The sequence below is a fragment of the Mesoplodon mirus genome, assembly GCF_964341445.2.
Source record: "Mesoplodon mirus genome assembly, chromosome: 1".
In the NCBI taxonomy this organism is placed as follows: domain Eukaryota; kingdom Metazoa; phylum Chordata; class Mammalia; order Artiodactyla; family Ziphiidae; genus Mesoplodon; species Mesoplodon mirus.
The window spans coordinates 42,728,848-42,746,410 of NC_138976.1; the positions used below are offsets into that span (position 1 = coordinate 42,728,848).

General features: G+C 46.5%; 1 protein-coding gene across 2 annotated transcripts in view; it reads left to right on the plus strand.

Moving 5' to 3' along the window:
- Nucleotides 1-570: 570 nt before the first annotated feature.
- Nucleotides 571-17,563, plus strand: part of GOLM1 (golgi membrane protein 1) — a 63,690-nt gene continuing 46,697 nt past the window's right edge. Inside the window, exons 1-3 of one of the 2 annotated variants that reach the window (XM_082609237.1) lie at nucleotides 571-755; nucleotides 11,977-12,126; nucleotides 13,906-14,085. In XM_082609237.1, coding sequence (XP_082465363.1) covers nucleotides 11,998-12,126; nucleotides 13,906-14,085 — 309 coding nt within the window. In that variant the 5' untranslated portion in view covers nucleotides 571-755; nucleotides 11,977-11,997. The remainder of the gene's footprint in view (nucleotides 756-11,976; nucleotides 12,127-13,905; nucleotides 14,086-17,563) is intronic. The other variant, XM_082609238.1, reaches the window with a different exon arrangement.

A 17,563-nucleotide genomic window follows, 5' to 3' on the forward strand; every position in this document is an offset into this window, starting at 1 on the left:
CCTAGAGGATCCTGCTTGCGCAACACCCAGGAGTCTTCGTTTTCTGTTGCACGCGGCCCCAGGGTCGCAACCCGACAAATTAGCGGTGAGAGATAACAGCTGTGGGGAGATCAGGACCAACTGCGAAGGGCTGGTGGAAGAAAAAGGACAAATTCGTGAGCACAGATCCCGGGACTACTGCGAAGGAGACGTGAGTATGACCAGGAGTGTGGCGCCGGGTGTGGTCAGCTCTGGGTTCCGGAAAATTCCCTCGGGGCGGGGGCGGGGGTGCTGGGGGGCGTGTCCCGTGTCTCCCCGGGCCCCTTCGCTCCGCCGCCGCTTCCCACCTTACGCGCCTCCTCCGAAAGCCTCTGGACCGCTCTGCTCTGCTCTCTGAGCCGCGACCAGAAGGCGCGCCGGGAGCCGCAGTGGGGAGGGGAGGGGCTGCTGGCGGCGGGGAGGGGGCGCGACGGGGGCTTCCCGGATCCAGCCACAGGGCGGCCGCGGGCCAGGGCGCGCGCACCGTGGGGCCGGGTGTCCGGGCGCGGCCACGGCCTCGCCTCCTCGCGCTCGCGAGGCCGCCTCCTCACCGCGCCGCTGGCGCTGCCCGGGGGCGGGGACTCGCCGCTGCTGAGGCCGCAGACGCGGCGGCGTTGGAGGCTGCGCGGGGCGCGGAGCCGGTGGGAGCGCGAGGCCGGCGGCGGTGGGAGAACGGCCCGGGCGGCTTGGGAGCCGGGCCTCGCAGCACCGAGCGGCCACCGGAGCCGCTGCAGGAGGTGAGTGGGCGGCGCGCGTGCTCGGCGCGCCCTCCGGCCGCTCTGGCCGCCTTACTTCTCCTTGTCCCTCCTCGGCCCCGGGCCCGCGCCCAGGGACCCCGCGCCGGGTCCCGGAAACACCCCCCGGTTTGCGCCCGGGCCTCAGCCTTTTATCGGAGTCGGCTCGGGGCCGGCCCCGCACCTCCCCGCGCCGGAGCCTCCTTCCTGGGGCCGCCCTGACCCGCCGGGTTCCGTCTCCCGGGCTGGGCTCCCCTGCGGAGGCCGGTCTGGGGCGATGCGGGGCCTTTCTTTTTGTTCTTAGCTGTGTCACGCGCGTCGGCATCCAAAGTCAAAAGCGAGCATTCTCCAAAGTCGCGCTAGTGCCAGCCGTGCGGGCGTGATTGGCACGCGGGGAGGGCGGGCTGGCCGCGCCGCTCATCTCTTTCTCCTCAGCCCCGCGCGCTCTCGGGCCGCCGCGGTGCCCAAGTTGGCAGCGGTCGCGTCCTGGCAGGTGACCGGGAGCTTGACGCCGGGTTCTCGGTCTGCGAGCCGCCACAGCTCCTCTGTAGCCCGTCTCAGGGATGCTCCGGGTTCCCTCCTGTACCTGTATTTCCCATCTTTGGTGGCGTGGAGGATCCACAGAACTTTTGCTCTGCTGTAAAAATAGTCTCCTGGGTTTCCATACTCTTTATATGTCACACCCTATGTAGTATTTTTAATGATTGTTTTTTTGTAAAACAAAACAGGCAAAATGCCTATTTTGATGAGTGTTCTTTTTAGCGGAATTTAAGAGTCATTGTATTCGGCAAGTAATGGTGGTGCTTAAGATATCCCATTTACAAATTTGCAAAACCAGACTCGTGTGGCTTTCACGGTTTTGAGATTTCTTTTGTCTGGTTTGTGGTCTTCAAGGCCCAGTTGCCCTAAATTATGCAAATATTGAGGGGCATTGCTAGGAGCAGAGTAAGATGTCCAGTAGCCTGCTTAAATGTTTAACAGCTCTAGAGTGACTCTGTTTGATTCATGGCCATGAGATTGACTCAAATTTGGCAGTTTTAATATTTCTGAATTTTTTGTAACGTGAGACATGAGAAGTGGAATCTCTTGTTGGTCCTTGTGGGTCTCCTAGGGCATCCCTAGCTCCTTCTACTTGTGTTAGAGAAGATTAAGCCAAGCTCATGCTATCGTGAAGAATAGTTTTACCTTTATTTGTAAATAGAAACCAGTAACTTGCTAAGGCTTGCTGTTCTTAGGTCAGAATTCAATTTTTAAGGGGTCAGTGGTGAAAACATTGAGTTCATAGGATGTTTAAAGAAAACAGGTTAACTCTTCAAGACGTATTTTGTTCTCCTGTGAAGATACCACTTTTTTTTTTTTTTTTTTTTGGTTTTTCTCAAAAATGAAAGACCAACGATGAGAGGAAGGAATGCTGGGGGGGGGTGTCAGATTTTGGGGACGTTGCCATTAGGAGCTAAGGATACCATCTGCTTTCTAATTGCTGGCCCTAGGTCCAGTTATTGATGGGGGAATGAAAAGATTTTTGCATTTATATAGTTGTTTTTTGAGGGGTGCGGCTGAAACAGCAGTGAGGATGGTTGACCATGTTAGGCCCAGGGCTGCCTTCGGTCCATTTATGTGGCGACCTTCCCCCAGCAGGGAGGGAATTGCTGACTGTGCTGAAGATCCTGTAAATGTTGCAAGCTGGCTTTCTGCATCTGAAGCACAAAGGATAGCCAGGCAGAGCCTGGGGAAACTGCCTCTGCCGGGAAGAGTTAGAAGGTGGCTGTCGCTTCAAGCCAGCTGTGCTGCGTGGGGAACAGGATCCCATCACGGGCAGTTTAGTGAAAGGGAGCTTGAAGGTAGTGTGGTCCCTGAAGACCAGCCCTACTTCTGAACAGGCTTGGGGTGGCCGGGAGAGGGGGAAGCAGGGACAGGGATGAGAGGCCCTGTGCCTGGGGCTTTAATTCAGTTGTATTATTGATGTTTTTATTTTTCTTTAGAAGAAAATAAGGTGCCTTAGGAAAAGATTAATTTCTTTTTTAATGACCTGGGACATGGGAAATAACATCTGTAATTGGGATAAGAAAAAAAAAAGCACTTTTTTTTTTTTGGTTAAAAAAAAAAAACTTGGGGGCTTCCCTGGTGGCGCAGTGGTTGAGAGTCTGCCTGCCGATGCAGGGGACACGGGTTCGTGCCCCGGTCTGGGAAGATCCCACATGCCGCGGAGCGGCTGGGCCCGTGAGCCAAAATTACTGAGCCTGCGCGTCTGGAGCCTGTGCTCCGCAACAGGAGAGGTCGCGATAGTGAGAGGCCCGCGCACCGCGGTGAAGAGTGGCCCCCTCTCGCCACAACTAGAGAAAGCCCTCGCACAGAAACGAAGACCCAACACAGCCAAAAATAAATAAATAAATAAAGCAAACTGTCAACAAGTAAAAATAAACACTATTAAAAAAAAAAAAACTTGGTTAAAATTATTTTCTAAAAATTCACAGGAGTAAAAGGAATGGTCTTGATATGCTCTTGGCGTTCACCTTAACAAAGTGTGAATGTGATTTCACTTGCTCCCCCAAGATGGTCCTAGATTGTGGTTATTTTCTTTTCTAGACTTTTTCAAGTTACTGATGAAATTACATTGAAAGAGAGACTTGGCTTGAAGTTTAAGGATTATTTCCAAAATTCCCAGAGAGCCTACTTTGCTTCACAAAGAAATTTCCCCCATTTTCAGGAAAAAAAATGTATACCTTCTCAGATTTTTACAACATTTTGATCTTATTTTCCTTCAAGGCTGCATTAATAGAGCTTCCTCTCACTAAGGTTTTGAAGATTAATTAGTGCCTGACAGGAAGAATATATATGTAAAAATACTATATAATATGATTATAGTGATATATATTGTAGTTTGCTGTGGTTTCCAAGCTTTTTGCTCATTCCTGTTAGTAAAAAAATTTTAACACCTAAAACGAATACAGTGTAATATGTCAATTATATCTCAATTCAGACCAATTTTTAGCACTCCTCGTATGTGTGTTTGTTAATTATAAATTATATACATGTGCTGTCATTGTTTTCTTGTATCTCAAGATTCAGTGTACACTTAGGGATGGATTCACTGTTAATCACAGTGGAGGTAAAACCCTTTTTCTTTTTTTTCTTTTTTTTTTAAATTGGGATCTTCCCGGACGGGGGCACAAACCCGCGTCCCCCGCATCGGCAGGCGGACTCCCAACCACTGCACCACCAGGGAAGCCCAAACCATTTTTCGTATACTCCTTGAATTTTGAGTATTTTTGGCCTGGGTCTTGTCAGATCTGAGTACGTCATCATTGTTTTTACTTTGTGATGTGGCTCAGGTGAAGCTGACTCAGGGCGGAGAGTGTGTTCCCAGCCTTGGGTTTGTGTTCACCTCTGCTTGCGTTTATTAGTGTAGCTTTTTTTTTTTTTTTTTTTTTTTTTTTTTTGCGGTACGCGGGCCTCTCACTGTTGTGGCCTCTCCCGTTGTGCAGCACAGGCTCCGGATGCGCAGGCCCAGCGGCCATGGCTCACGGGCCCAGCCGCTCCGCGGCATGTGGGATCCTCCCAGACCGGGGCACGAACCCGTATCCCCTGCCTCGGCAGGCGGACTCTCAACCACTGCGCCACCAGGGAGGCCCTAGTGTAGCTTTAATTTGTGCTTCTTGTAGGAATCTTAAAGCTATTCATATCCTCTGTGGGGTTTAGCTTAGTTATAATTTGTCCATCTACCTCATTGTGTGCTTGTCCAAGTCAAAGGAGTGCTTCAGGCATCTCAGAGGGCTAGTGACAGGTGACCCTCGACAGAGGGTCTTTGCGAGGATGCAGTCAGTTCCTGCTTTTATTAGCACTGTTAGTATTTCATGGTAGTATACTTAGTACGGTGTAACATAGTGTAAAATAAGTAGTATGTACATAATATATTTAACTTGTTTTATGTAATATTTATATTACTAAAACATAGTTGCTATTCTACTCTTTGGATAAAAAATAAATGTAACTTCTAGGATTTTTTTCCCCAGCCAGGTGGAGCATCTTTTATACCTTCTGGGCTGCATGCACCCTGCTGGTAGACAGTTGGTTCTCTCACTTAAGCCACACTCTCAATACCACAGCAGTTCCTTTCAGTGAAGTATTTACTTGGTGGCAAGTAAATGCTCTCATTTAATTTTCACACCAGCCTTAGAAGACGGACCCCAAGGTTATCCCTTTACAGATGAGCCCAGGAGGTTGGGAGGAGAAGAGGAACTGCCCCGTCACCAAGTCAGAAATGGGTCCTCACGCTGCCCTGCGTCTCCTCTCAGTTACCTGCCCAGGCTCAAGACAGGGACCTGGGTCTTCTTAGTGTCCCTGGTGGTGGGTTCCAGCACAGAAGGGAGCCTTGGAATGTATTTGAATGAGTTCAGTGTATTTCTCTACTTCATAATACATATGTATGTTGTCATTGTTTTGTTTTAGAAGAAGCTGTAAAATCCTGTGATTTAATCTGGGAATGCTACAAATACAGCTTCAAAACTTGCTAATGTTACCATTATACATCTTCCTAACATCTCAGTTTTTTATTGTTACTGTTTGGCTTTTGTATTAAAGATACGCTCATTGATGGAAAAAAAATGGTATAAAGCAAAAGAAAAAAAATGGTATAAAGCAAAAAAATGAAAGCTTCATTCCTCTTCATTCTGCTCCCTTACTACAACTTGTATATATCCTTCCTTATAAACGTTCGCTATACATTTTCTATGGTGGAAAAATATATTGATTTATTGAGTGTAGTTTAAAATTTTTTTCAACAAAAGTAGGATATGATAATTACTATTTTGTAACTTTTTTCATGTAACAGTTTGTATTTTGATCATCCGTTGCTCCATAACAAATCATCTCCAAGCTTAAAACCATCATTTTATTATTGCTTCTGATTCTGTGGGTTGACTGGGCTGCAGTCTTTTGAGGCCCAGTTGGGCTGGAACTTCAAGATGGCTCATTCGCTATTACCAGTTTTTAAAGTATTGCCTTGGTGAATTCTTGGACAGAATTTTAATATACTAATGATTGATTTAGAAATTTTTTTTAAACCATTTCTCTGATTTCAGTGCTGTCAGAACTGGAGGGTCTAGCCCATCAAAATGCTCTCTGTCATTTATATTTGTGTAGCAGATAGACGATTCCTTATCTTTCCTCTGTGTTTTCTGTATCAGTGAGGGAGGTCCTGTAGAAGCCATGTTGCTCTGGAATTAGTGATCACTTCATTCTGATTAAAGAAGAGGTACCTTGGGGCTTCCCTGGTGGCGCAGTGGTTGAGAGTCCGCCTGCCGATGCAGGGGACAAGGGTTAGTGCCCCGGTCTGGGAGGATCCCACATGCCGCAGAGTGGCTGGGCCCGTGAGCCATGGCTGCTGAGCCTGCGCGTCTGGAGCCTGTGCTCCGCAACGGGAGAGGCCACGACAGTGAGAGGCCTGTGTACCGCAAAAAAAAAAAAAAAAAAAAAGAGGTACCTTTATCCACAGGTGAACAGTGACTTTGAGATGGCCAAAGGGAGAAAAGACCCTCGATGGAGAAGTTACTTTAAATGGAGTCCATTTGGGGTTACTCTTTACCTCTTAGGGAGGTAAAAAGAAACCTTATTTCTCTAGGGCACACAGTAGTAGATAGGTTTAGGGACAGTGTTTGCAACTGCAGATGGGAGGTGTGATAAAATAGTAGAATAAAATGGAAGGCCAAAGGCCATGAAAGAGCTGGGAGGAAAAAACTCAAACTCAACCTTTAAACAGTAGGGAAGTACAAGTATTTCTCCAAAGATAAACAACACCCCCCCTCCAACATGTCTTTCCGCGTTTTGAAAATAAATGAGTGCAGCCAGAACAAGATTCACTTGTCAGACTTGTCCAGTGAGCTCTGGAGAGGACAGTGGTTCTCAACCTTGACCTGCATCAGCATCACGTGGAGGGCTTTTAAACACAGACCCCAAGTTGCTGACTTGGTAGGTCTGGGGTGGGCCAGAACATTTAAATTTCTAACATTCCAACATGATGCTGATGCTGCTGGTCCAGGGAACACACTTTGAGAACCACTGAACTACAGCAGGTGTCTAAAGGTACAGCAAACCTTTTCTGTAAAGGGCCAGATGGTATTTTAGGTTCTGCAGGCCCTGTGGGCTGTGTCACAGCTACTCACTTCTTGTAGCCTGACAGCGATAGACAATATGTAAATGAATGGGCATCGTTGTATCCCAATAAAACTTCATTTAGGGGCACTGAAGTTTTAATTTCATATATTTCAGTACTTTTCATGTCATGAAATATTATTCTGATTTTTTCACTTAAAAAACTTAAAATCTGAGCTTTCAGGCAGTGTACAGAAACAGGTGGCTGGCAGGATTCGGCCCTTAGGCTGAAGTTTGCCAACTCCTGAACTAGACTAGGAGGAATTTGGGAACGCCTGCCAACGCATAGTCTTGGCGTCTGTAGGGAAGGTGGCCCTTCTTCAGAAAATCAAGTGCTGGAAGAAGCACAGCGGAATTTGGTTCTCCTCATTCATTTTCACTCATTCACTTCAGTTTTTGGTATTTTCACTGCATAGCACTAAACATGCACATTAATTTTTAGTTGTTCTTTTTAAAACATTTTATTGAGGATAATTGACATAGCATTAGTTTCAGGCCTACAATAAAATGATTCAGTATTTGTATATATTGTGAAATGCTCACCACGATGAGTCTAGTTAACATCTGTAACCACATAGTTACGAATTTTTTTTTCTTGTGATGAGAACTTTTAAGATCTACTCTCTTAGCAGCTTTCAGATATGCAATACAGTATTATTAACTACATTTACCATGCTATTAAAGGTTTTTCTTTCTAAACTGTTAGCTTCTAGAATTGGGGAAAAATTGGAGGTTGGGAAAGTGAGAGGAGGAGAATCTGTGCACTTCCTAGTAAGTTTTTTTTTTTTTTTTTAGAAGATGTTGGGTGTAGGAGTTTAGTAATTTATTTATTTATTTTTGCTGTGTTGGGTCTTCGTTTCTGTGCGAGGGCTTTCTCTAGTTGCGGCGAGCGGGGGCCACTCTTCATCGCGGTGCGCAGGCCTCTCACTATCACGGCCTCTCTTGTTGCAGAGCACAGGCTCCAGGCGCGCAGGCTCAGTAGTTGTGGCTCACGGGCCCAGTTGCTCCGCGGCATGTGGGATCCTCCCAGACCAGGGCTCGAACCCGTGTCCCCTGCATTAGCAGGCAGATTCTCAACGACTGCGCCACCAGGGAAGCCCCTAGTAAGTTTTTAAAGCAATTTAAGGAGAATACAATGGACTTGTCATTTAACCCTAATGGTTTAGAGCAGGAGTTGGCAAAGTTTCCAGAAGGGAAAGATAATAACCCTATGAGAAGATCCCCATCTCAACTTTTCAACTCTGCCTTGTAGCTAGAAAGCAGCTGTGGGCAGTACTTCAAGGGCTGGGCATGGCTGTGTTCAGCAAACCCTTATTTACAGAATGGGCCACCAATGGCCTGTGGGCCTTGGTATGCTAACCCCTGCCTTGGAGACATTCTTGGGTCAGAGTAGAATATCTCTAAACCCTCCAAAAGAATGCTGAGTGGGGCGTCCTCCAGTCTGTTTGCTTCACTGTGGTGACTTCTGAACTCCGTGCAGGGCACCTCCGGCTCTGGCCCTCTGCCATCCTGGTGAAGCCATTTCTTCTGAAAAGTAATAAAGGTGCGGCTCCCCTGCTGTTTGGAGACGCTGTGTTGTTTCTGCAGTGATGACATTGGTCAAACAAGCCAATCCGATTTGATTGCTCCCATATATTTGCCTATATGATTAAAAACCTCTGTGAAAATGAGGAAATGAAAAAATTATTTAACTAGGAGGTTCAAGGGGGTCATGCATTTGGCCAGTTGCCCATTTTCTTATACTTTTTCTTTTTCTGAAAAAGGATTTAGAGGTCTCTGTTGGCTTATAAAAATTTTTGTCTTACAAGCAAACAATAATTTTAACCAGTAGATTGAATTTTTTAAATTAAGCCAGTAGAAAGAATCTGCAGGGTTTTTTTTTTTTATGACTCTTCCAACTTACCAAGAAACTTTTAGTGCAGACACACACCACTTTCTTTCATTCCAGGGAAACCTGGAATTTCACAGAGTTCGGCTGATTTAGGTTAATCTTTTTCAGTATGTCAGGTAACTGTAATCAAATATGAGACAAAACACATTCTGAAGCCTAAATTATAACTATTAATCTGTCTGACACAGTCTGTCTCCCACCCACTTCCATCACCCTCCAGTCTACATAAATTCTAAGGTGGAGGAGAGAGGAAGGCGTTTGAAATGTTTGACAGCTGTAAACTCTGGCTCTGAGTTCCTGCCCTCAGTCTTCATCAGGCTTTGTCATTTACCACCTGTGTTTGTCCCTTTGTCTTCAGCAGCAGGGTTCCTGCAGTCCTGGAAGTCCATGGTGAGGCATGTTGCAGGCCCAAAGGCTCACTGTTGGCCCTCCCTTCCTCATGGTCATCTTACTTGGGCAGCCCTGTGTCCATTGGGAAGTCCAGGGCTCTCCTAACCGTCCCTCTGGGTTGCTGCACACCGTCCGGCTGGCCAAGTGCTGGGTCACAGTGACGGGCTTCTGAGACTGTACTCAACTTCCTGGAATCTCTCTTTTACATAATGTGGTCCTGGTCTGGGATGTCTACTGCTGCAGCGGCATCCGGAGTCAGTCCCAGGAGATGGCAGTTACTGCTGCTTCAGTTGATAGCAGAGTCAAGGGAAGAATGCAGATGGCTGGTTTCTTATAAAACAAGAAAAAGACCAGATCTGGAAATGATTTGTTATTCATCTTTCCATCTCTAATAATGATAGTCAGCATTTATCGAGCAGTTGACACTATGTGCCAGTTGTGGTTCTAAGCAATTCTCATATCTTTACTCATCTGTTACTCATTTAACCCTCTGAGGAAGACGATGAGGCACAGATGGGTCCTGTGACTCCGAAGAGGTGGAACCAGGATCCGAGTCTGGCCATCAGGTTCCAGAGTTTGTTCTCTTAACACTGCCCTGAGCTTCCTGGTGCTAGCACAGCACCTGTCTCCTAGTAGTTGCTCATTAAATTTTTTACTGACTGGCTAAAGGAAGGAGAATGTTAAATGATCATCTGTACACTTCCTTGAAGTGAGAGTTGAGTTATATTGTTTTCAGAGTTATAGTATACCCACCCTGACTTACATCTGCAGGAGTAACAAAAGGTCAAGTGAGTGTCCCATCTAAAAGTTTATTTTTAGGGAATTAAGCATATGACAAAGATGGCCTTTCAAAGAACTAAGTAAAAATAGTTTATTCCATAAAAGATGCCCAAGGAACTGGCCAGCCATTACAAAAAAAAAAAAAAAAAAGAGTTGTTTTCTTTGTATTTCTTTACTCCTTACATCAAAAAGGAATTCCAAGTGGATGAAACATTTACATATAAATATGAAAACATAGATATGTTGAGAGGAGATATGGGTAAATGTATATATAAACTTAAAGTAGGAAATGTCTTTCTAAACATAAGCAAAATCTAGAAGCAATAAAAGAAAAGAGTGATAAGATTAGGTTATTTTAAAAACACCACCAACAACCAAAAATTCTGGGCAAAAAATTCTACAGAGAAAGGAGGAGTGGGCCCAGTTGTTGGTAATTTAAGAAGCGTCCCAGGCGATTCTGATGCTCTCTGAGGGTTAAGAGCAGCTGGAATAGAAGGATACAGCCAGTGGAGTGGGAAGAGGAGGACTTTTAATTTTACACTTTGTATGATTTTTCTCCCCAATTGTATTTGTCTTCTTATATTTTAAAAACTTAATGAGTAAAAAAAAAAAAACAAACAAAAAACTGTGATCAAAATCAAACAGGATGAGGCAGTGGAGACATTTTTAGCAGATCTATAAAATTTTCTGGAACTTTAGTATTTCTGAGCATTAGTCTCTGTTAGTATGTACAATGTTTGCTGATATCAACTGTCAGTTGAATTTAAAACTTTTTTCCCTCTTTTGTCCCAAGAGACCAGAAGCTGGTGAATAAGCCATCAGCCAGTGGAGGCTGGACTCAGCCCTCAATTCATGGGAATTCTGGGGGTGCTTTGTTTTAGGTGATTCAACTAGATTGCTCATTCAGAGAGAGAGGATGTCTCCCAGGGACACACTTAGCTACAGGTACCACGGGGGAGAGCCAGCTTTGTCAGCTCTTCTGTGTTCTCACCTGCAGGAACTTCACCTCAAAGCTGAGTCCCTGGTCATCTCCCTTCCCCCTCCTCCCTCACCTCCTTTTCCTCTTCCTCCGTTGCTGGCCACACCTGGCATAAAAGCATATCTGTTCTGAGGGAGGCTGTTTATTGTGTGTGCTGCCCTCCCTCTGATGAGGTCCTTTGATCTGGCTCAGCGAAAGCCATTTGGAAAAGTCAGTTTCCCTTGTCCTTGCTGACCAGGACCAGGATCCAGCCAGACCTGGCTTGGGGTTGAAGCCCGTGAGTGAAACATAGCTCCTGTCTTCTCAGCTGTATTTGTGTTCCTTTTAAGAAGATCCATGCTCCCTGCAGCCCTTGAAGTCTCCTAACTCAGCTGTGCTGCACAGATACGGCTTCAAAGGGAGAGAGAACAGTGTTCAAAGGAAGCAGAGCATAAATGCCTGTTTCTGCTGCAGGCGGGGCACCTCCGGTCCTGGCTTCACACACCTCTAGAAGGCTTTCCGGCTTTGCTCAGGAAACACTTTAACTGGGTATCTTTGGCAATTCTGTCACAGGGTAAGAAACCCTCCCTGGTTAGGAATCAGATCAAAAAGGCTTTGGGGAATAATGAGAAATGGAGTCTTTCTAGTGTGATGCAGAAGCACTAATATTTGCTATTGCTGCTTAAAGAAATGATGATTTCTCAGATTTTACTGGGAGGTAGGAACTATAATTATAGATGAGAAGACTGAAGCGTAAGAGAAATTGTTACCTGCCCGAGGTGTTGAGCCCGTGTGTGATGGGTTTCTAGGACGGTGCTTGCTCCCACAAGCCTGTCCCAGGGGTCTGGCCGCACTGCCCAGGGCACACACCACTGGCTCTGGGTGGGCTACTTACACGGTCTTCTCCACCGACAGCTTTGCATTTCAAGGAGAAGATGCCGCCAGCCCGTGTTTCGGGGCAGGACACCTTCGTGTTGGTTGTGATGACGGGTGTGGCATGCCTGGGGCATGGTAATACTGGTACTGAGGCCTGTGTATTTGTTTTAATTTGGCAGATTCTCAGCCTGGTCTGTGAGATGATGGGATTGGGAAACGGGCGTCGGAGCATGAAGTCGCCGCCCCTCGTGCTGGCTGCCCTGGTGGCCTGTATCATTGTCCTGGGCTTCAACTACTGGATTGCGAGCTCCCGGAGCGTGGATCTCCAGGTGTTCTGTTTGTGTGGATGCCATAGAGTATTTAAAGCTGCTGGGCGGTGGGGTCCCAGGGGTTTGCTGTTTATCACCACCTAAGGTGTTGCATGCTGTAATGCTCGCTGGGGGGCCCTGCATGTCCCCTCACCCAGCCCCCGGGCCTGACTCCACGCCAGCTCTGCTCTTGGGTGGGAGAGGACCCCCTTGTGACTTCTTAGGATTGCTGCCAGGACATGCCTCTCTGCTTTTCCTGTGACTTAACAATTTTCAGTCAAGCCTTTTGGGCTGGTTCTGGGAAGACAACTTACGTTAAGTACCCTGCCCACAGCCCGTTCTGGTCCTCCAGTCCACAGTCAGAATCTAAGAGTGGTGTTGGTAACGCACGTGGAGAACGGGCATGAGAAATATGTTTTTAGAGGTACCAGTCTTTATCAGCATCATTTACTGATAACAATAACTTTATCTTTCCCATTCATTGCTGCCCATCGTGGGTCAGGCAGTGCTGAGCAGTGACAGAGACTCTCATTGACCGCAGTTTAGTCAACTTCTGAGGAGCCCCCTTCGTGACTAGGCCTCCATCTTGGTCCCCCATCCTGTTTTTGGCCTGCCCAGCGCAGGCTTAGCAAAGAATCCCGCTAACTCATCCCTCCACCCCTGGTACCTGAGCAAAGTCCCCATCCCTTATCTTTGATGTCTAGCCCTGGGCTAGCCTTTAGCAATACTCCTGTTAGGCCAGTTTAGCAAGAATCTCCCCACCCTTTTAGTGCTTTTCCACCCACTGACCCCCTCACTCTGTTCGTTGGCTATAAATCCTCTGCTGTCCTTGCTGTGCTCAGCGTCGAGAACAATTTCTCTCCTGGCTGCAATAGTCACGACCCCTGTTGCAGTAGCCTTGAACGAAGTTTCCCTTATCATTTTAGCAAGCGTCAGAATAATTTTTCTTTAAGGATATATTGCATACATTGCCTTCTTTTGTACACAGACTCTCTCAGGTTGGGATTTTATGTTCCCCATTTCACAGGTGGGCAAACTAAGGCTCGGAGAGGGTAAGGACAAGGGGAGCCAGGATGCCAACCCAGTCTTTCTGATGGCAGAGCTTGAGTTCTTAGCCATGGAAATTCATCCCATAGGGGTGTTTTGTCCTCCTCTCATGCTTACCTCCCCACGGTTGTAGTGCTTTTGTCTGAGCTTCCACTGGACCCCTGTTCTCTGGGTAGATGGGGTCTTGGTGTCCAGAGAATTGAATCTGTTTTCAGAGATTGTGTATTATAAAGAGTGTTTAAATGCTCTGTTTAGTGAGGAAAAGGAACTAAATATTTGAGCACCAGCTCACGCCAGGTAAAGCATAAGCCATTTTATGTACAGGCAGACCTTGGCAATATCCCGAATTCAGTTCCAGACTGCCACAATAAAGCCAATAGCACAATAAAACAAGTCATGTGAGTTTTTGTTTTCCCAGTGCATAAAGAGTTATATTTATACTATATGGTAGTCTGTTAAGTGTTCAATAGTGTTATGTCTAAAAAAAGTACATACTTAATTTAAAAATACTGCTGGGACTTCCCTGGCAGTCCAGTGGTTAAGACTTCTCGCTTCCAGTGCATGGGGTGTGGGTTCGATTCCTGGTCAGGGAACTAAGATCCCACATGCTTCGAGGCACGGCCAAAAAATAAAAAAATAAAAATACTTTACTGCTAAAAAATGGTAACCATCATCTGAGCCTTCAGGGAGTCATAGTAGTAAGTTCAATGATCATGATTGCAGATCATCATAACAAATATAATGTCCTTGCAGACGCGCATCGTGGAGCTGGAAGGCAGGGTCCGCAGGGCGGCAGCGGAGCGAGGGGCCGTGGAGATGAAAAAGAACGAGTTCCAGGGGGAGCTGGAAAAGCAGCGGGAACAGCTGGACAAAATTCAGTCCAGCCACAACTTTCAGATGGAGAGCGTCAGCAAGTTATACCAGGATGAAAAGGCAAGACCTGCTTGGTTTTCCTCTTAATTCTGTTCTAAGTACCATATATACCCTGTTGAATTCTCCTCAATGGGAGGATAAGCCACTGTGTGTGTATGTAATGTAGTTATGTAGAATGAGCCTCTTGATCAAGCTTTGGGTGTCTCCTCATATCACCATTAGGCCCTGGGTGGGTTTGTTGGGAAAACTTTTACAATGCTGATAAATTAGAGAAATGCAAAAGAACTGTCTTAGCAGCACGTTCATCCTCCTGTTACCTTTTTTCCTTACTTTCTACAAGTATGCATTAAGTACCTGCTCTGTGCCAGGCCTGTGCCGGATGCTTGTATCTCACAGAGGAATAGCATTTGTGCCCTTGAGTATCTCACAGTGAGAGGAGATGTAGACCTCCTAATATATACTAACAGAGAAAGTAGGGGACCCAAGAGTGCTGGTTTTTAAATTTTAAAAATACCAGATCCTGCACAGATTAAAAAAGGGGCTTCCCATTAGTGAGCGTATCTAAGCTTTATGTGTCTTGCTTTTTCTGGTTTTCTTGGGACTGTGTGACTCCACTTTCCTGTTTGTTAAATTGTATAATGGTGTGAGTTACTAATATCTTCCTTTCTAAAGTGCATCAAACTCATGACTATTTATTTCCTCGCAAGATTTGACTATTTCCTACTAAAAGCAAGTCCACATTCAAGATAATGGATCTCAGGATATGACCTCCTTCCAATAAATCAAGCATTTCACAGAGAGAGGCACACGGGTTAGTAAGAGCCAAATCTGTAAAGTGCTACTAGTTACCAGATAATGAATCATTTCTAGATGGGGCCTCAGACTTTTCCTATGTAACTGGTTTAAAAGGTGAGAAATGCTTTTTTTTTTTTTTTTTTAATTTGCGGAGTACTTTCTCATAGTCACAAATGTGTATTTCTTCCTTGGGAATTGTTCCAGTTTTAATGCTGTTATAGGAAAGTGCTCCCTATAACTTTATAATAAAGTGCTTTCCTATAGGAAAGGTCTCCCTTTTTCTCATGTGTGGGTGACGCTATTTGTGCTCCTGAAATCCCCTTTAACTGAATAGAATGGGACCTTAGCATTTCTCACAGTGTGTACACATGCTTAACCTCCTGAAGCACACTTTGGGAGGCTGCAGAGTTTATTCTCAAGGGATAGAGTTGGCAGAAACTCCATCTGGGATTTGCAAGACGTGCCAAGAAGGTCTCTGGCACCCTGGCCCTCTGCCCAGTTAGGAAGGAGGCCTGTGATGGGACCTGGGGAGTGTTGGGCTGGGAAAGGGGACCCAGCAGAGACCAGCAGCCTTGCCCCATTGGGCCTGGGCTGGACAGGGCAAAGTGGGAAGGACCGTATGTGCTAAGGTCTGGGACCAGCCAGAGCAGGGTTTCCCCATCTGCAGGGAGGGAGGAAAAAGGAGGATGTTTTGTGTACCTGTCTGCCTGCCTCTCCACCCCTGGCTGTATGTGTGTCATTACCTGAAAATCTGACTCTTTCTTCTGTAGGAAGAATTGTTTTTTGTTGATACTCTGATTCTCTGGCCTTCTACATATTGTTTTTAACTTTTTTTTTTTGAAATGGTAGTGATGGAAGATAGAAGGGCTGTTCGTGTCTGCATGTGGTGTTTCGTTATTGCTTTTCTTTTTTTTTTTTTTGCTGTATGCGGGCCTCTCACTGTTGTGGCCTCTCCCGCTGCGGAGCACAGGCTCCGGACGCGCAGGCCCAGCGGCCACGGCTCACGGGCCCAGCCGCTCCGCGGCACATGGGATCCTCCCAGACCGGGGCACGAACCCGTATCCCCTGCATCGGCAGGCGGACTCTCAACCACTGCGCCACCAGGGAGGCCCTCGTTATTGCTTTTAACTGTCCTTGTTTTCTTAACTTCATCAGTCTCCCAAATGCCTCTGAAATTTTACTGTTTCATGAAATCCAAAATTCTGGGAATGACTAATCTCTCTTTTCCTACTTCTCCACGCTTCTGGATATTTTTGTGCATTGCACAAAGTGTGGGTGCCTGTTTGGGGTGGGGAGAAGCAAGAGCGATTGCAGGGTAATTTCTGCTCATGGGACCTTCCGCCTTGGCCTTGGTACGCCGAGGGGCTCCAGAGTCCTGTAAAACAGGTTGCAGGCAGCCGGGCTTCCCGTATCGTATGGGCGGAGTCCTCAGAGACTGCGCTGCCCAGAACCATTTGTTGTAGCGAATTCATAGTAACACAGTCAATGAAGCTTCATCACCACAGGTAAGCCCTAGATAATAGAAATGCTGGTTTATTGAGTGTAAACTTTGGTGGGGGTAAGACTTCATACTTGGAATTCTTTGAAATGTGATTGACCGACTATTTCCTAAAAACATCTGCCTCTATAGGAGGAAATGAGAGGGAACGTCTCCCAGCCAGAAACCAGGTGACTGTTACACCTCGCTTCTGAACACTTCAGTTTTACGGCTTCTTTTTAAACGGGGACATAATGCGGGATCTTAGCACTCCCGCCCCACCCCCAAGTTCAAGAACTGTTTGAGCATCCAAGGGGAGGGAGGCTCTTGTAGCCACAGTAAACATCTAACAGTGGACGTTGAAAGTCGAGGAGCCCCAGTACAGAAGGTAAAGTACACATTTGAGAGAGAGTCAGATAGCCGCTGGGAAAGGGTGAGAGTCCTTTCATTTGGAGTTTTAAGCTTTTAGGAGATGCGATACAAAGTTCTTTTCATTTTGGGGGTGGGGATGGGGGCTCGTTTCTTAGCTCCAGGAGGATTTTTACCATAGTTTGGGGTGGCGGTGAATGGCATGGGGCTCCCGGCCAGGCAGCCCTGGGTTCGAATCCTTGTTTTCCTTAACTGTATGATCTCAGGCAAGTCAGTTAAGTTCTCTGGACCTGTTTTCTCAGCCGCCAAGTGGAAATAACAGAATCCCTTTTGCAGCGTGGCTGCAGTGATTCAGTGTAATATCTGTGAAGGGTTTATCACAGTGCCTGACGTGGAGCAGAAGCCTGAAATGCGGTAGCTAGTAGTATCACACCTAGTCATCGTGGTAGTGATGGTGATAGCGTAGGGTAAAGGTGGTAGTAAACCACAGCATCTGGAGTGATAATATTATTATTAGCATTATTATTATTATTATTATTATTTTGGTATGGACTCTTCTTTTTTCTTCTAAATTAAAACCGTGAAAACAGATTGTCCTGGCTTTCAGAGGAGATGAAGGAGGTGCTGGGGTGTCTGTTAGAGCCAAGCGCGAACAGCGCAGTTGAGCCGTGGAAAGAGCACCGACAACAGCTGTCACGCCAGCGACCAGAGCGCGTGTTTTTCAGATCTCTGCCGAGCCAGGGTTACGTTCAGCATTACACAGGAATTGTCTCCTGTCTTCCTCTCAGGAGCCTCATGAAGTTGGTGCTCATTGTACAGGGAGGGATCTGAGGTCCAAAGGGAGTTAGTCACTGTCACCTAGGATGTGACCTAGACCCTGGGTGGCCGCCAGAGGGG